Here is a 20,213-nt window from a genome sequence, read left to right on the forward strand (position 1 = left end):
TCCACCTCTGGATTATCGACCTCTGCCTGACCTGACCCTGAGCCAGCCTGCCATCCTGTACCTTGGTCCCACTACTCTGGATAATCGACCCCTGCCTGCCTTGACCTGTCATTTGCCTGCCCCTGTTGTAACAATAAACATTGTTGCTTCACACATTTTGCACTTGGGTCTTACCTTGGTACCTGATACACATTGAGCTTTAGATTTTTGTATTCGGTACATTTAAATTTAAGCGAAAAACGCACATTTTGTGTGCACTGTCATCATACACTGATTTTTATCTGCAACAAGTCTGTTTGGTGGAAACACCACTGGTGGTAAAATGTGTAAATTTTCTTTATGCAGATTTTAGATTTTCGCATTAAACTGTCGGCAATTGGATGGCAACCTAGCTTGTGATGAGAACCTGGCAGAAAGGGACTCTGCTAGGCTGAGTATAATCGTACCTGGCCTGTAGGCTGTGTGATCCAGGCAGCTACTGTCTACAGCCTTTGGACCAGATGTCCCTGGAGTGCTCCAGTTTGTGGTCCAGACTCTACCGTGCTGCCCTTGCCCCCAAAACATGCCAAACATGTTAGTAGAATGATATAGAAAAGGCCTAGACAGCGTAGAACTGTGGAGGATGGGGGGCTAGGCTATCCCAGGTTATTGAATCTGACTGGAGTAGCTGTGTTCTGTTCATCACGGACAGAGTGAAGGATCTGGTTAACCAGGGAAGGGATTGTGATGGGAGTTATGGGTAGCAGATGGATTGATGGAAGAAACCACTCAGGGGGAACCTGTAGGATGTCATGCGTGAAACCACAGAATGTCATGGCTAGTACAATCCTGCCATCAGAAGAGTCTCTAACCAAATAGAGCAGTTCCACCATTACAGCAGTACAGTTGAGCTGTTACAGAACCTAAAGGCTGGATAATCAAATAGAAAAGAGTCAAAGTATGTGACCGTGTGCTGACTGTGCGCTCCTGTCCTTTCAGCTCAGGAATGTGTGTGTGTAAGACGGGAGTGTACGGGCCCAAGTGTGACGAGTGCCACCCAGGCTTCTTCCGTTTCAGCAGCACGGGGTGCCAACCCTGTCAGTGCAACAACCTTACTAACTACTGCCACCCACAATCTGGTGAGTAATCCACTACAACACACCTTCTATCTACAAACCACAACAATCACACTTTCTTGTTTCTGCTACACATTAATCCTGTTCGTCTCCGTCCCCGTCTCCACAGCTGTGTATTGTTGTGTGAGTGGACACTAAAAGATATCGAGAGGCTTGAAGGGGGTGAAGTTGGATGGAATTGTAGAAACCGTCTGTTTGCTATTGTGATACATAGCCAGATGGCACAATAGTCTTTCCTGGGATCAATGGAGGAATGCCGTATATTCACTTCCTTAGCTCAGGTCTGATATCAACTAGAATGACCCTCTCAGTCAGCCAGGAAGCGTTACATAAGAAACCTGAGGGTATGTTAAAAAACAAAGACTCTCTGTCTCTTCCAGATTAACATGGCAGTAACCTGTTCCATTTCTATCAGAAAACTGGAAAATCAAGATGATTGTTCCTACCTCTATAGCAGGGGTGTCAAAGTCAAATGGACGGAGGGCCAAATAAAAAAAATCAGCTACAAGACGAGGGCCGGACTGTTCGAATGTTCATTGAAAAATTTTTAAATGACGCATATAGTCTAGTGAACCTAATTGAACCTACTGAAAACCTAACAAATATATTACAATATGATCAGATAAATAAAGCAATATTTTCTTATGGCTCTGTCAGTAATCTTTAATTTTCAACAGACACAAAAGACAAATTTCCTTTATATAAATATCCCCATAACATGAACATTAAATGAAAGAAACCGGTATTCAAGGCACCATCAGTAGACTATATTTTCTATTTTAGCAAAAGTGGGCTAAATTTACTTCAAAGAAAAAACAATAATAGCAATTTTCTATCATCCACTCAACTGAAATATTTTTAAAATATAATTGGATTGAAATACAAAAAAATAAAGTGCAAAAATCTATTAATCAAAAACAACACTTTGTTTAAGGAGAAGTAACATGCAGTGAAAACAAATATTACATTTTAACTTTTAAACTTGAACTGAGTAAAAACTCTAAATATGTGATTGCACAGTAATGTTCACTTGTTTGAGGTTGAGGGTGATACTTGGTGGTGTCCCATCTTTTCCACAAGTTCATCAATGTTCGGGGTAAGGCTCTGAGCTGAAGAAATCCTCAGAATTGAGTGGAGGTGTTCAGCAGTAAGTCGACTTCTGTGTGATGTTTTGTTCAGGTTCATCAAAGAAAACAGTTGTTCACACAGGTATGTGCTGCCAAACATAGACAACGTTTGAGCAGCCTGGATGCGCAGCTGGGGCATTGTGCCGGGGAGGAAACGGGCGAACTCCGCAGCACCCACTGCCGCATATTTTGCCCTCAGTGCATCATTGCATTGGAGGTCAATCAACTCCATTTGGAGGTTTGGTGGTGAGCTTTCCACGTCAACAGCAAATGGGTTACCGAGCAGTTCCAACCTGCTTTTTTGTGCTTCAAAGTCAGCAAATCGGCGTCGAAAGTCAGCGGCAAGCATACCTATTTTATCAGCCAACTGTGTGCTCGGGAACGCACTGGTAGAGAGCTTCTCTTTCATGGTCTGGCAGCTGGGAAAGTGGCTCAAATTTTCTTTCCGCATCTGCGTCTCCCACAGAGTCAGTTTGGTTTTAAATGCCTTCACTGTACTGTACATATCAGAGATGACACGATCCCGACCCTGCAGCTGCAAGTTTATTGCATTCAGATGACTCGTAATGTCACACAGAAAAGCCATTTCACACAGAAACATTTCGTCTCGGAGTTGTGTTGTGTCTTTCCCTTTGCTGTCCAAGAACAGACAAATCTCCTCACGAAGCTCGAAACATCTTTGAAGCACCTTTCCCTGGCTTAGCCATCGCACCTCTGTGTGATAAGGCAAATCACCATGCTCCGTTTCTAACTCCGTCAGAAATGCCTTGAACTGGCGGTGATTCAAACCTTTGGCTCTGATAAAGTTAACTGTGCGCGTGATGATGCTCATTACATGCTCCATTTTCAAGGCTTTACCGCACAACGCTTCCTGGTGTATGATACAATGATAAGCTGTCAGCTCACCTGTCGCGTTTTCCTCTTGCATCTTTTCCCGTATCTTCGCCACCAGTCCGCTCCTGTGTCCACACATCGCAGGTGCTCCGTCGGTTGTCAAACCCACGAGTTTTTCCCAAGGCAGCTCCATCTCATTTACACATCTTGACACCTCTTCATACAAATCATGCCCCGTAGTTGTGCCATGCATAGGACGTAAAGCCAAAAACTCCTCTGTCACGCTTAGGTTGGAGTCCACTCCGCGGATGAAAATTGACAACTGGGCAATGTCAGAAATGTCGGTGCTCTCATCCACAGCCAAGGAATATGCAATAAAATCTTTTCCCTTTTTCACAAGCTGCTCTTTTAGATTGATGGACAACTGGTCTACTCTCTCGGCAATGGTGTTTCTGCTCAGACTCACATTTAAAAAGAGTTGCCTTTTTTCTGGGCAAACTTCGTCACAAACTAATAATCATGCAGTTTTTGATGAAATCCCCCTCCGTAAATGGCCGGGCTGATTTAGCGATCTCTTCTGCCAAAATAAAACTGGCCTTGACAGCAGCCTGGCCTTGTGATTTGGCTTTTTTGAACAGAGCCTGTCGAGATTTGAGGCCTCGTTTTAATTCCTCTGCCTTTTGTAGCCTTTGTTCCATGTCCATATTCTTGTTTTTGTCCGCGTGTTTCGTTTCATAATGTCGTCTCAGATTATACTCTTTCAGTACCGCCACACTTTCTCCACACAGAAGACACACAGGTTTTCCAGCTACCTTCGTGAACATATACTCCGACTCCCACCTTGTTTGAAACCCCCGGTTCTCAGTATCCACCTTCCGTTTTGCCATTTTTGATGGGTATCTGAAAGTTAATTTTACTGTGATGCTGACGACTGCTGTGCCAATAAATATTGAAATGAAGCAGCCTACTGCTCGGTGCGTCACCTTTGCATTGTGGGAAATGTAGTATTGGTGCGTGTAAAAGATCTGCGGGCTGCCGGCTTGCTGCGGGCCGGTTCTAATAATAAATCAAGATCATCCCAGGGGCCGTAAAAAACCTTCTTGCGGGCCGGATGTGGCCCGCGGGCCTTGACTCTGACATATGTGCTCTATAGGGTCATTGATTTTAGATAGGAGTGATAATGGTGTTCTCTATCGAGAAGGACAGAGAAAACAACAGTGTTTAGTGTATTTCTTCATTTTAGAGAACAGAGGACGTCTGCAATGTCCCACGATACAGAATCATTTCTATTCCATAAAAAACACTCAACTCCATCACTATGTAATTACCAATGAAATAGTCCATTTGAATGTAAGTAAATAAACAGTATATTAATACAATAGTGTTACTAGGGTAATTACAGCATTACTAAACAGGTATAGAGTAATAGAAGAAGTTCACCATCCAGCCCAGGCAGAGTAAAGACCCAAGAACAGGTAACTCAACAACCTGAGGCTCAAAATCAAATCAACAGGATAGCAGTATTTGCTGCTCTAATGTGTACAAACAAAACCACTATAGGGTTTAGGTGTGGTCAACAAATGGCACGTATCATATTTCCGACAGTTTCCAAAACATTTTCACCATAATATTATCTCATTTTCCACACAGGCATCTGTCTGAACTGCCAAGGCAACACTCAAGGACCCAACTGTGAGGAATGCAAGCCCAGATTCTACCGCAGCTCTGGTGCTGCCAGCACCGATGCCTGTGTCGCCTGCCCCTGCTCCAACACCACCTCCACTGGCACCTGTCACACCGGTGAGTAGCCACTACCCCCTGCCTCAGTAGTGCCCTTCTTAGTTAGGTCGCCTTATTAAAACCCTTGCCGGTCTGGGTGCTACCTCAATTTTTTTATTTAACCTTTATTTAACTAGGCAAGTCAGTTAAGAACACATTCTTATTTACAATGACAGCCTACCAAAAGGACTCCTGCGGTGAAAAAACAATATTATAATAATAAATACAAAAATTAAAAAAATTAAAAAAATATAGTATATTAATATATAGGACAAAACACACATCACGACAAGAGAGAAACCACAACACTACATAAAGAGAGATCTAAGACAACAACATAGCAAAGCAGCAACACATGACAATACAGCATGGTAGCAACACAAGATGGTAGAAACAAAACATGGCAGCAGCACAAAACATGCTACAAATATTATTGGGCACAGACAACAGCACAAAGGGCAAGAAGGTAGAGACAATACCTTACGCGAAGGAGCCACAACAGTCAGTAAGAGTGTCCATGATTGAGTCTTTGAATGAAGAGATTGAGATAAAACTGTCCAATTTGAGTGTTTTTTGTAGCTCGTTCCAGTTGCTAGGTGCAGTGAACTGAAAAGAGGAGCGACCCAGGGATGTTTATGCTTTGGGTTAGGGCTGAGGGCTGCGGTAGATATCTCAGATAGGGGGGAGTGAGGCCTAAGGGTTTTATAAATAAGCGACAGGTATACAGAGATGACCAGTTTACAGAGGACTATAGATTGCAGTAATGTGTCCTAAAAGGAGCATTGTTGTCATATCTGATGGCCGAATGGTAAAGAACATCTAGCTGCTCGAGAGCACCCTTACCTGCCGATCTATAAATTATGTCTCCGTAATCTAGCATGGGTAGGATGGTCATCTGAATCAGGGTTAGTTTGGCAGCTGGGGTGAAGGAGGATCGATTACGATAGAGGAAACCAAGTCTAGATTTAACTTTAGCCTGCAGCTTTGATATGTGCTGAGAGAAGGACAGTGTACCGTCTAGCTATACTCCCAAGTAATTATATGAGGTAACTCTATATGACCTCAAGCTCTAAACCCTCAGAGGTTGTAATCACACCGTTGGGGAGAGAGGCATTCTTCTTACCAAACCACATGACCTTTGTTGTGGAGGTGTTCAGAACAAGGTTAAGGGCAGAGAAATCTTGTTGGACACTAAGAAAGCTTTATTGTAGAGCGTTTAACACAAAAATCCGGGGAGGGGCCAGCTGAGTATAATACTATCATCTGCATATAAATGGATGAGAGCGCTTCCTACTACCTGAGCTATGTTGTTGATGTAAATTGAGAAGAGCGTGGGGCCTAGGATCGAGCCTTGGGTACTCCCTTGGTGACAGGCAGTGGCTGAGACAGCAGATGTTCTTACTTGATACACTACACCCTTTGAGGTAGTTAGCAAACGGGTTAAAAAGGTCAGAGAGAGGCTTGGCAATGATAGGGGCAGCAACCTTAAAGAACAATGCCCCTCGCTCATTCATATACTTACATGTACATGTTCTCATTCACCCCTTTAGATTTGTGTGTATCATGTAGTTGTTGGGGAATTGTTAGATTACTTGTTAGATATTACTGCACTGTCGGAACTAGAAGCACAAGCATTTTGCTACACTCGCATTAACACCCGCTAACCATGTGTATGTGACAAATAACATTTGATTTGAGAAAGGGTACAAACCGTCTGACCCAGATGGTTTTTTGGGGAGCTCCTATAGCACCTCAGACTCAGTGACCGCCTGTAGGGAGAAACTTTGTAGCAGGGCAGGGGGAAAAGAGGGAGGAGCATGGGGCTCGTTGCGTTAGAAGGGGAGGTAGATGAGGAAAGGAGGCATGGCTGAGTTAAATAGGAATCCTGACTTAATGAAGTGGTGATTTAAAGAGCTTAGCCATATGCTTCTTGTCAGTAACAACCACATCATCAACATTAAGGGACATGGGCAGCTGTGAGGAGGAGGCTTTATTCTCCAGGTCTTGAATCGTTTTCCAGAACTTCTTAGGGTTAGACCCACAGAGAGAGAACTGCTCCTTAAAGTAACTAACTTTGGCCTTCCGGATAGCCTGAGTGCGCTTATTTCTCATTTGCCTCAACGAGAGCCAGTCAGCGTGTGCCGAGCATTTCCCCAAATGGAATTCTTGAGGTGGTGTAACTCTGCCAGATCACGGTCGAACCCGGAGCTGCACTTGTTTTTAATTGTCATTTTCTTTATGGGGGTGTGTTTGTTAACAATTCCACTGAAAATATTTTTAAAAGAAGGTCCAAGCGTCTTCGACAGAGGGGATCAAGCTGATTCTATACCAATGTACATAGGCCAGGTCATGAAGGAAGGCTTGCTCATAAAAGTTTTTTAGCAAGCGTCTATGACAAATCAGGTCATTACAGAAAACACCAGACTGATACCTATCAGGATTATTTGTGAGGATAACATCAAGGAGAGTAGCCTTTTCTGGGTGTTTGGAGTCATAACATTGTGGGATTAATAATAATCTGAGAAAGATTTAAGGAGTCTCATTGCTTTAGAATTTGGCGTGGTTAACCTCTTGGAACTACCCCTCCCGGATCCGGGAGAATTGTCATCAACTGACACTAATTAGCATAACGCAACGGACAAAAAAATCTTACTAGAAAATATTCATATTCATGAAATCACAAGTGAAATATAGCGAAACACAGCTTAGCCTTTTGTTAATCACCCTGTCATCTCAGATTTTGAAATGATGCTTTACAGCCAAAGCAAGACAAGCATTTGTGTAAGTTTATCGATAGCCTAGCATAGCATTATGCCCAGCAGGCAGCTTGGTCACGAAAATCAGAAAAGCAATCAAATTAAATTGTTTACCTTTGATGAGCTTCGGATGTTTTCACTCACGAGACTCCCAGTTAGACAGCAAATGTTCATTTTGTTCCATAAAGATTATTTTTTATAGCCGAAATATCTCCGTTTGTTCTTCACTTTGGTTGAGAAATCCACCGGAAACTGCGGTCACGACAACGCCGAAAAATATTCCAAATTAGATCCATAATATCGACAGAAACATGGCAAACGTTTTTTATAATCAATCCTCAAGGTGTTTTTCAAATATCTATTCGATAATATATCAACCGGGACAGTTGGCTTCTTAGTAGGAGCGAGAGAAACAATGGCCGCATTTGTCTATTACGCACAAATCACTCTGAGAGCCACTAACTGACCACTGACGCAATGTTGTCATTCACGCTCATTTTTCAAAATAAAAGCCTGAAACTATGTCTTGTGACACTGGACACATTAGGGAAGCCATAGAAAAAGGAATCTGGTTGATATCCCTTTCACTGCTCAATAGGGACGCATAGGAACGCAGAGGTTTCTAAATAAGAGTCACTTCCTGATTGGATTTTTCTCAGGCTTTCGCCTGCAATATCAGTTCTGTTATACTCACAGACAATATTTTTACAGTTTTGGAAACTTTAGAGTGTTTTCTATCCTAAGCTGTCAATTATATGCATATTCTAGCATCTTGTCCTGACAAAAAAGCCCATTTACTTTGGGAACGTTATTTTTCCAAAAATGAAAATAGTGCCCCCTAGTTTCATTAAGCATGTCCCAGCAGGACAACTTCAGCAGGACAACTTCAGACTTAGTGTAAGGGACCAGGAGAGAGCTTAGGGCAGGTAGGGTACAGGCCAGTGCTGATGGTGTACGATAGCACCCAGCAACAGTCAACAAAGAGCTATTTGAAAGTTTATTGCATAAAACCAGAAAATCGAATTGTTTCGGGACAGAGCACTGGAGGTGTTCCTTGGTAAAGATTGCCACTCCACCACCTTTGGAAGATCTGTCTTGCCGAAAAAGGTTATAACCAGAAAGATTAACATCAGTGTTCAAAACACTATTTCTTAACTAGGTCTCAGTAATGACCAACAGATCTGGATTGGAGCTGTGAACCCACACTTTCAATGGATACATTTTAGGTAATAAGCTTCTAGTGTTAACATGCAGGAAACCCAGGCTTTTACGAGAGCAGAAATAAGTGAAGCAGAGTTGGGGCTAGCAACAGTAGATGGGCCAGGCTGTACATGCACATTTCCAGATATCATCTACAGTAATACAATCAGGGCACGGCAGGGGACAGGGAGAGCTCTGCAGTGTTGATGTATGACATTTGAATGTGCATTAGATAGCAACAAGATAATATTGTACAGCAATTTCATCAGGTAACATGAATACAAAGCCAGCAAGTGGTGGTTAGAATAGGATGGGAGGCCAATAATCTGTGTAACCAATAGAGAGTCAGAGTCCCGAGTGTGGGAACAAACAGTCTCTCCTACGATTGGGTTAACAAGCAAGTTCATAGTCAACAAAGCACGCAGGAGTCATGAGGCAAATAGCATAAAGCACAATAAAAACAAATATGACTTGGGGCTAGCCATTGTAAGTTCAGAGTCACTCGCCCCAACAGTGCGTGTGTGCTGGAGGTTAGCGAAAGCTCGGGAAAGGGGGGGTACCTGTACCAGACGGGGTGAGACAGGCCATGGCAGACAGTGATCAGATTGCCAGAATCCAAGCAGCAGTGCAGCAGGCAACAGGAGTAGGTGTCACACCCACTTGGGAGAAGCTTTTTTTTGTGTGGCAGATTCCTTGTAGAAAATCCCAGCTAGCTAGCTAACATAGCTAGCAAGTCTCTGTACAGCTTTTTTCTTCCACTTGGAAAAGGAGGTTGTTAGCTAGCTATATCTCTTCCGTTTCAGTATCGGCGCATAGTCCTTTACGACGTCCAGAAAAAGTTGTCCTGTTGTGGCTGTTATGTTTTGGAGATTGCAAGGATGATATCTTTTCAGTTCCAGGTTGGATGGTGTTTCAAGGTTTCTTGTGTTTTTTTTCTAGGCTGGTGTATCTGGCATTATGTCTTGGTGTGCCCTGCCTGGCAGAGAGAGAGTGACCACAGAAGGTAGTGGCCCAGGAGTAGTCTTAGTGTTCCAACAGCAAAACTCCATCAACAGTCACTGCCAGGGATGAAGGCTCTGGGGGGGGCATCTCTAAACAGCTTACCCGACTGCTAGGAGGCATCCGCAAAATCCTAAAGCACCCCGTTGACTCGTTTTGTATCACATTCCAATGATAAAACTGGGGGAGACAAAATTGCAATTTCAGAATGTCCCCAGTGAAAGTTGCACCCCTGACAATTATTATAGCCTCATCCGCAGGGAAACTTCTAATCTTTCACAGATAATTGCAATTTACTTGTGATGGTTTGTCAAAGAATCAATATCTGGACCCTCTGGTTGATGATGCTTAATCCCACCTATCTGTCTTATCCCTGCTGGTCAAGTTATGTTTCATCACCGAGCATGGGTCTGCTCACATCAGCTTCATCACAAAAGTCTAGGTCACAGTGTATGTCTGTGCTCCTGTAGACACGTATTTGATATTAAGCATGTTTTAACCAGGCAAGCCAGCATTCGTTTGTACCCATACTAAACTAATACCTCAGCAGCTGAGGCCTGAGCCTTGGTGACAAGGACATACATAGAGTCCCTGTCTGTCTGTCTTTCTCTCTCACCTCCTCCCTACCTCTGATCTGACCAATCAGCCGCAGCCATGTGACTGCTGACAGCCTCCCATTGGGTCCCAGCAGCCTGGCAACAGCCATGTGGAGAGGGTTCTGAAGCCTGTCAGGTTGTTTGCCCGGCCAGGGCTGAGTGCTGAGGGGGGCTAATCTGAGCAGCTACATCACTGCACTGCGAGGGGAAGGGACACACACACAACATGATCCTCCTATTGCTGCCTTGTGAAGTCAATGGAGTGTGGTGCCCACCCCCCTCTGTTCTGTTGCTGCCTGACTAGCTTGCTGTGAAGTGGCCCAGCTGTGCCCATGATGTTCAGTGTGCTCTGTGTTCAGCTCAAACTCTGCCTTGTGTGGATGTGCGTGCGTGCTTGTGTGTGTGTGTGTAAATCAAATAAAATGTATTTGTCACATACACATGGTTAGCAGATGTTAATGCGTGTAGCGAAATGCTTGTGCTTCTAGTTCCGACAATGCAGTAATAACCAACGAGTAATCTAACCTAACAATTCCACAACAACTACCTTATACACACAGTGTAAAGGAATGAAAGAATATGTGCATTAAAATATATGAATGAGTGATGGTACAGAAGGGCATAGGCAAGATGTAGTAGATGGTATTGAGTACAGTGTATACATATGAGATGAGTAATGTAGGATATGTAAACATTATATGAAGTGTCATTGTTTAAAGTGGCAAGTGATACATTTTTTACATCAATTTTTACAATATTAAAGAGGCTGGAGTTGAGTCAGTATGTTGGCAGCAACCACTCAATGTTAGTGGTGGCTGTTTAACAGTCTGATGGCCTTGAGATAGAAGCTGTTTTTCAGTCTCTCAGTCCCTGCTTTGATGCACCTGTACTGACCTCGCCTTCTGGATGATAGCGGGGTGAACAGGCAGTGGCTCGGGTGGTTGTTGTCCTTGATGATCTTAATGGCCTTCCTGTGACATCGGGTGGTGTAGATGTCCTGGAGGGCAGGTAATTTGCCCCCGGGGATGCATTGTGCAGACCTCACTACCCTCTGGAGAGCCTTACGGTTGTGGGCGGAGCAGTTGCCGTACCAGGCGGTGATACAGCCCGACAGGATGCTCTCGATTGTGCATCTGTAAATGTTTGAGTGCTTTTGGTGACAAACTGAATTTCTTCAGCCTCCTGAGGTTGAGAGGTGCTGCTGCGCCTTCTTCACCACGCTGTCTGTGTGGGTGGACCAATTCAGTTTGTCCGTAATGTGTACACCGGGGAACTTAAAAGTTTCTACCCTCTCCTCTACTGTCCCATCGATGTGGATAAGGGGGTGCTCCCTCTGCTGTTTCCTGAAGACCACAATTATCTCCTTTGTTTTGTTGACATTGAGTGTGAGGTTATTCTCCTGCCACCACTCCACCAGGGCCCTCACCTCCTCCCTGTAGGCTGTCTCATCATTGTTGGTAATCAAGCCTACCACTGTAGTGTTGTCTGCAAACTTGAAGATTGAGTTGGAGGCGTGCATGGCCACGCAGTCGTGGGTGAACAGGGAGTACAGGAGAGGGCTCAGAACGCACCCTTGTGGGGCCCCAGTGTTGAGGATCAGCGGGGTGGAGATGTTGTTACCTACCCTCACCACCTGGGGGCAGCCGGTCAGGATGTCCAGTACCCAGTTGCACAGGGCGGGGTCGAGACCCAGGGTCTCGAGCTTGATGACGAGTTTGGTAGTCGATGAACAGCATTCTCACATAGGTATTCCTCTTGTCCAGATGGGTTAGGGCAGTGTGGTTGCGATTGCGTCGTCTGAGGACCTATTGGGGCGGTAAGCAAATTGGAGTGGGTCTAGGGTGTCAGGTAGGGTGGAGGTGATATGGTCCTTGACTAGACTCTCAAAACACTTCATGATGACGGAAGTAAGTGCCACGGGGCGGTGTGTGTGTGTGTGTGTGTGTGTGTGGGAGGGAGGGAGGGAGGGAGGGAGGGAGGGAACTGGATTGAAAATTATGTTCAGGCCTGTAAGTGACTGAGCTGGCTGTATTGCAGTAGACAGGGGGGATGGTAAAGGTATTGGGTAAATATCCAGGTCAGGTTGTACAGTATCATCATGTGAAGGTTTGCCCCCCAGCCGTCACCGTGCTGACTGGGTCATGCTCTCTCCTGGTGATATAACACATCGGCTCACTCTGACTGAAGCGTTTCCACTGCCAACAGTCCGGGGTTAAAACAGACCAATCAGAAACTGCCTATAGATAAGAGTTGTTATCACTCTTGCACTTTATTGGTCTAACTCTTTTCTAAAAAATGTATTGTGGCTTTAAAAGTGTGTCTGTTGTGGGCACAAATATTGTTCCCATAAGTCTGAAAGAGTTAGATATGATTTAGAGATGAATGATCTTGAGCAGACTACAGCCTGCAGCACAAATTTGAGGTACCATTAAATGTGTGGCTATTTTCTTAATGAACTTGTTTAGTAGTAGGTGATCAACACTTACACTAATGACATGCAGCAAGCGTAATTACTGTGCTCAATTATATTTGGTGTCAGAGCTCTTGGCCCTTAATGGATGTGACAACATCAAAAGGGGATATATCACAGTTAGTGAAGCCATTAGAAGGGAAGGAAGGCACTGTATAGTAGCATCATATTACTAAGGTCCAGAGGCCGGAGGAGAAAGCTGACTCCTGATAATGATGAGTGATGATGATGCTGCTCTGATACAAGGGATCAGTCTTTAAAAACAGTTGAACTGAATTTGATTCCGCGCTGTAGAGATGTGTGTTAGTAAGTTGCTTTTGATAAAAGTGTCTGCTAAATGGCATGTTATTATCGTTGAATATTTTCGCTGAGTCTTTTGGGGAAGTTAAAAAATGTCTCATTCTTCAACAGAAAATCCTATTATTAGCCAGGGTAGTCTTATATAACCCATGTGTAGCCCGTATGTAGCCCGTATGTAGCCCGTAGACTACTAAACACTGCAATAGGGCTTACCCTCTGTGTTGTACAGTATTATAAATCAATCTCTTTGGCATTCTGTCGCCATCTAGTGGTGGTGCATCAGCCAAGTCTATTTTATGACTGACATGTATTAGTGTGTGTTTTTGTTTCCCTAGACTCTGATGGGTTCCCAGTGTGTGACCAGTGCCTGTCTGAGTACAGCGGTCAGCAGTGTGACCGGTGCAAGGCTGGCTTCTACAGTTCCAATGGTGTGTGTGTCACCTGCGACTGCAGTGGGAACGCAGACCCTACGGGGCCGTCCCAGCTCTGCCACCCTGACACTGGCCACTGCCTGAGCTGCACCGTCAACACCACAGGGCCTCAATGCCAGCTCTGTGCCCCCGGCTTCACAGGGGACGCCCTTGCCCACAACTGCACCCGCCCAGGTAAGCGTCATTCAATAATTTGGTGCAGAGGAGTATTAGTAGTTGTGAAGTTATTGAATGAGCCATGAGTAGCTCAATTCAATCCCATTTACATTGTGAATAATTTGTTTTCTAGCAGCACGGATCGTTCTTACCCCAGAGCCTGCTACAACAACAGAGACCCCTAAAACCACCACTACAACCTCTGCTCCAACCCCCAGCAGCAAGGGCCTGACTGCCACGGTGCCCACCAGTGCTCCCCCTTCCACTACTAACTCCAGCATCCTACTCAGCATAGCCACCACCCAGGCCCTGCTCACCAGCCTGGGCAGCCCCACAGTCAATACCACGGCCGCTCTCACGGAGGTCTCTTGGACCCAGTTCAACATCATTGTCCTGGCCGTCATCATTCTAGTAGTGGTGCTGCTGCTGGGCTTCGTGGGAGGAGTGTACACCTACAGAGAGTACCAGAACCGCAAGCTCAACGCTCCCTTCTGGACCATTGAGCTGAAGGAGGACAACATCAGCTTCAGCAGTTACCATGACAGCATTCCCAACGCTGACGTGTCTGGCCTGCTGGAAGACGAGGCCAACGAGGTGGCGCCCAACGGCCAGCTGGCTCTCACCAACCAGGGCAACTGCTACAAGGCCTAACCCACAGGGCAGACAGACAGCACACTGCGGACAGACTGGACACCCCCGGAGAGGCTTCCGGCCTGGCTGCCTGCTTCACAGAACAGAGGCATGACTTTCAAAGCTGCTGGACACCAAACCCAAAGCTCAATGCGTAACTTGACTCCTTCTACCCAGCTCCTCTCTCCTTCTGTGGAGCAGAAGGACACCAACAGACTGGCAGATGTTTGCAAAGAGAAAAGGAATGGTATGTTTCTGTTTGTCCTTACGTTTGGGCTCCATTTCAGATTTGAGTGATTCACGTAAAAGAAGTCGTCGATGAAGGGTCCAAAGAAGAGTAGACTTTTTCAATTCAGTTGTGCCTGCAGAGGGCACTATAACAGATGTGGATGGTTGAGGTAATGGGGACTTTGCCCATGCAAGAGTAGAGGACCATGGGAGAATCTCAATTGCATACTCTTGGTGTTATCTCTCCGAGCCTCCTTCTCCAAATCGATTGGATGAGAGTGAAAGTCAGAGGTCCCTCCCCTCTAAAGGAAGTGAGGAGAGAGGACACAAGAAGTATGCAATTGAGATTCTTCCCATGTCTCTGTTGTATGGCACACTGTTCCTTATGCAGCTCAATGGACATCAGACTACACTAGGAACCCTAGCATTTCAGAACCTTTTAAAACGAACTAACAGTTTAAGTTATAACTTGAACAGAGATCTAGTCTAGACGATGATTGTTATTCCATTTATTTTGATTAATTTCTTATTTATTTTCAAGTTTTCTTTTTGGGATAAATGTTGCGCATGTAAGATGTGCGTTTCATGGTGTTTTAACTTGTGTGCTATATTGAATGCAAATTGAAAAGGGCAAAATGTTTTCATATGTACGTATGTCTTTTTTGTGAGTGATATAGGAAATGGGAAGGCTGCTGGCTTAATGATCCTTTTGTTCCTCTTTTGTTTTCAGTTGTATCCTGTACAAAGAATTTCCAGGTCCTTACCTTGAGTATTAACGAGGGGTGTTTAGATGATAAAACAAACATATATTGTATCCTCTCTCTACTCACTACTGTTCACTGCAGGGCAGTTGGTCCTATTGTTCGTTATTATTATCACTTTGACCTATTTACTGATGGTGTGCAAATCTGCTGGTTTGAGAAATGCCTACCTCAATGGAAGTTGCTGAACAAATTCTTGCAATTGTTTTTTAGTACTAGTCCATTTAGGCTGGTTTCGTTTAAGTAATCCACTTCTAGGACACAATGATGCCAGCCACAATTTCTTATGTAAGTCTTAACAGTACAAAATAGAAACAGATCTTGGTGATGTGTTGCTGGCAGCATCACCGTTAATCCCGCTCAAGTGTTTTTAATAAACTACAATTGATATCCTGGATTTGTTTCTGGTAAAAGTATCATGAGTGAGTTAAGCTAGTAAGGGAACTCACTCCTCAGGGAATGCCTCTTTCCCCAGTGTGATCGCTGTAAATAAGAGTAGGACATTGTACAGATGAATGTGAATAGGATCATTATTATTGTACAGGTAGAGTGCAGTTTACGCTCAGAACAGTCAGTACCCTTACACTGAAAGACTCAAATATGGGCTCGGCACAGTCCACACAGGAAATGACCTATCAATAGACCTACCCTGTGTATTATGTTGCAGGATATGCTACATGCCATCATCCCTAACTACTGTTAAATAATGAATGGAAAAAACTGTAAATAGTACAAACTGAAAATGTCACACACAATGCTAAATAAAATGGGTTTATTGGTTAGTCTGTAACTGTGTTTAACTCCTTTATATTTGCATGTTTACCCTACCTGGAATTGTTTTCGTTATATTGTTTTTACAGTGGCAGCATTTCTGTGAATTGAAGGCTTAACGACATCAACTAAATAATGATGGCAATCGTTTGAGTCACTCACCAGTGCTAATGAAGTGCAGCGTCATTTCAACAGGGAAGACTGGGCTGATTTGTTTTTCATTTGTTTGTTGTTTCATATTGTCATAGTCTTTGCTTCCTTTTTATGGGCATACGCGGAAACATGGTCAAATGTTTTCATGTGTACATGGCTTGGTACTGTGTAACAGTAGCTCCACCCCAGGAGCTCTGGAACAACGGAGGGGTGTCCTGTCAGTGCCAGCCTGGGCAGCCATGCAGCAGTGTTTATTTTGGTAGCTATTTTAGTTTTACTCTTAGGTTTTAGTCTGTCACATTTTAGTCATTCCATCCTTTGCTGGTTTAATTACCATCAGTCGACGACAACTCTGGACAATTTTAGTCTAGTTTTAGTTACAGCCATTTTGTCAGTGCATTTTTTTGTATTAAATAATGAATATTTAGGCTACCTCTAACTTCCATTATGTGCACATTCAGATAGCCTTGTCCATCTAGGCCTACTGTCCCCTCATATACCTTAACTGGCAACATTGATATTGTGGCGGGGGGAGTATTACCAAACTCCTAATATTCAACAAATAGCATTTGTTTTTCTCAGGATAAAAGCAACCACTCATATTTGTGGACCGCGGCGCAAGAGCTCAAACACAGATGAATGAATAGCAGCACATATGGGAAAATAGAGCTTCTGGTGTGATCAAATAAAAATTATAAGCTGGGTGGTTTGACCCCTGAATGCTGATTGGCTGACAACTGTGGTATATCTGACCATTTATCACGGGTATGACGAAACATTTATTTTTACTGCTCTAATTACATTGATAATCAGTTTATAATAGCAATAAGGCACCTCGGGGGTTTATGGTATATGACAAATAAACTACAACCCCTCTGGCCTTAATGCTTAAATAGCTACATGAAAATGAGAGCGAGAGTAAAGATTATTGTTCCTAGTTGAGGTTAGTTACAAGTCAAGTATCCTGGCACCTGGCTTCGCATCAGTTCAAAAGATTGACGAGTGACTGAAGTTGTGATGAGTTTTGATGTAGGGTCTGGGCATGTTGCAGCAGTATGTCGGAGGGAGAGTCCTAGATGTGAGAAGTGTGCAGGAGGGCGTGAGACAAAGGAATGTGTCGTTCCAGTGGAGAAAGTTGTAGGGGAGCCCACGGGGCTGGAGATCGGAGGTGTTTGGTGAGAGAAAGGCAGGTTTAGGTTGCCAGGGTCAGAGTAGTAGGGAAAGTGGTGTTGTATGCTGAAGCAGTGGAGAGAGTGGTAGAGGAAGATGGGTACAGGGTGAGGGATACTAAGATGATTCCTTTGAGAAGGCAGAGACTAATAGAGACTGATGGGAAGAATATGTGCTTCAGTGAGGTAGGTTTTTTGGTATTCATAGCTATGGTTGCAGAAATGGATGGAAAGTCCCAGAAAAGAGAGGTGGCAGTGGCAGAGAAATAATTGGGATTGCGAGGTTTTACTGCAGAACAGTTGCAGGGGGTGTTGAGTGGTAGTGTTCTGTCCCCCAAGACCGTTGGTCTAGATAAGGTAAATAGTAGAATGGGGTGTTTTTTTTTAGAGCGGGCTATTAATCATATTTTGCTTAACCTTATCACAAAGAATTTAATGTAGGTAGCTGTGAAATGCCTCGCACTCCAGTACAGTAGGTGTATGCACCTTAAATTGGATGCAATCCGCCAACACAATTCCAAAGAAGAAGAAGTGACCACCTGGTAGCTGTGTGGGAGGAAACCCGGGCAGATCAGCTCAAACTGAAATATGTAAATTCAGCAAACAAACACTTTTCATCTGTTTTGTCCAATCCTAAACATGAATTCATGCAGAATATTTCATGCAAACCTCTCACTCCAAGTTTGGATAACTGCATACTTGGAGTGTGTCTGAAAGTGGGTGTTTCAAAAGAAGTGGGTGGATCAACAGCTATGGACGTAACATTAATGGGTGGATCAACAGCGATGGGTGTAACATCAGAGCTCCATTATTGTTTAGACCAGCCATTTCCAGGTGCACCTCAGGTCAGCTTAATTTTTACATAGCAGGTTAGGATAATTAGCGTGTCAGGTTAGAGGAATGAGGTTAAGGTTAGGAACAGGGTTAGGCTTAGCTAAAATGCTACAGTTGTCAACAATAGACTCGTCGTGCAGCCCAATCAGCCATGCAAAATGGTCTTGAGTGGCAACAAAACTGCCCAAAACTGCCCAACCCACTTCTGTTGATCCTCCCACTTCTGTTGACACGCCCACTTTCAGACACACTCCATGTATGCAGTCACCTACGACTCTCTCATTGGCAGAATTGTCTCCCACACAGCTCCAGGCTGTCACTTCAGTTACTTGTCAATCGTTTGAACTGATGTGAAGCAAGGTGCCAGGACACTAAAACAATTGAGGGGTACAGTCGGCTATCAACATTTTAGACGTTTTCTTATTATTTTCACTTAAATCTATACATTTGCATAATAACTTCAGAAATGCCAGCTGCTGATTACGACCAGGCCCCTCTACCGGAGCTATTACCCCTCTACTACCGCCGACTTTTCCCTTTCTCTCAATATTACCGGTGGCCGAAATATGGAGGAGTGACAAAGAACTACTCACATTGAAGGATGACATCTACGTACAATAGTCATTCAGCACTCTGAACGAGCTGGAGAAGGAGATGCAGAAGATAAATCTGTACAAGATTGACGTTGGAGCGGTCTATAGTCACAGGCCTAATCAGTATAACACAGTCAAGTCTGGATCCTTCCAGGCTCTGGAGAAGGAGCAGGTGTTTGATGTTGATATGACAGACTATGACAGTATCAGAAGCTGTTGCAGTGCTGCGGATATCTTCCCAAAGTGCTGGACTCTGATGACTACTGTCATCCGTATCGTGGACAGAGCCCTTGGAGATGTCTTTGGTTTCCGGCACTGAGAGGGGTGCATTGCTGGGTGTGTGACAAGGCCACCCGGAAGCTTTCTGTGCTCCGCTCCGCTGTGTCTGAGTACCTGAGTCTGGTCAAGGATGAAGACGAGACGGTGAGGAAAGTAGTACTGTCAGACTCAATTTATCCATTCATCAAAGAATCCCTGGTGGTGGTGGAGCACCACTTTCCCCAGTACTTTCTAGTGGGACAGGACATACTGGGCAACAAAGAGGTTGCAGACAAAGTGTTGTCTCTCGTGCCCAAAGATGTCAGAAAGGAGCTTCTGCAGTGCTTCCAGACTGAGAAAAACCCTGAGAAGCGCTGGGGAAGATTTAAGACTCTGGTCCAAAACAAACGTACAACTGCCAAGGGCCACTACTTTGAGAAGGAGGTAATGTGCAGTACTTTTACCCTCGGCTCGATGTGAACATCAGTAAAGGAGTCAACCATTTGCTGAAGAGCCCCATTCAGCATCCATCCCAAAACCAGGGGGATTTCTGTTCCTATTGACCTGAGAAAACTGGATCGCTTTGACCCCTTCGATGTGCCCGCTATCAGTCTGATCTGTGAGTTGGATCGGCCCAAGACAGCAGAGGGGGAAGAGGAGGAGGAAACCAAGGAGAATGAGAGAGAAGCAGGAGAGCGACGGAAGATAAGAGACTACAAACGAACAAGTTTGGCGAAGTATGTAAAAACTATTTGATCGATTCCTGTAAGGGATGGTTCTCTCAAGGAAAGGGGGCATCTTAAAAAGAGTGATCTTCAAAAGGACTTCTAACCCTGAGCAGTGTCCAACGGAACACTGTCTGTTGCTGGGTTTGGTACCTACAATGGTTGGCTAATCTTAACAAGCCCATCATATCAGTTGTTCATAATCTGACCATTAAAGATGGAGAACACACATTACAGATACACTGTAAACAGATGGTCTCAGTTTGAGAATTGTCTTGCAAATATTTTACTCTTTATCAATGATTGAAAATCACAGTTGTGCAAAACT

At 44.3% G+C, this 20,213-nt stretch overlaps 1 protein-coding gene and 1 pseudogene across 2 annotated transcripts in view; both read left to right on the forward strand.

Moving 5' to 3' along the window:
* LOC139410791 (multiple epidermal growth factor-like domains protein 9) overlaps positions 1-16,168 on the forward strand; it is a 56,403-nt gene extending 40,235 nt beyond the window's left edge. Inside the window, exons 3-6 of one of the 2 annotated variants that reach the window (XM_071156299.1) lie at positions 979-1,118; positions 4,727-4,876; positions 13,512-13,781; positions 13,897-16,168. In XM_071156299.1, the coding sequence (XP_071012400.1) occupies positions 979-1,118; positions 4,727-4,876; positions 13,512-13,781; positions 13,897-14,414 (1,078 nt within the window). In that variant the 3' untranslated portion in view covers positions 14,415-16,168. The remainder of the gene's footprint in view (positions 1-978; positions 1,119-4,726; positions 4,877-13,511; positions 13,782-13,896) is intronic. The other variant, XM_071156300.1, reaches the window with a different exon arrangement.
* A 2,559-nt stretch (positions 16,169-18,727) lies between these two features.
* On the forward strand, positions 18,728-19,991 carry LOC139411972 (DNA primase small subunit pseudogene; annotated as a pseudogene).
* Positions 19,992-20,213: the final 222 nt, after the last annotated feature.

Source organism: Oncorhynchus clarkii, chromosome 6 (genome assembly GCF_045791955.1).
Source record: "Oncorhynchus clarkii lewisi isolate Uvic-CL-2024 chromosome 6, UVic_Ocla_1.0, whole genome shotgun sequence".
Taxonomy (NCBI): domain Eukaryota; kingdom Metazoa; phylum Chordata; class Actinopteri; order Salmoniformes; family Salmonidae; genus Oncorhynchus; species Oncorhynchus clarkii.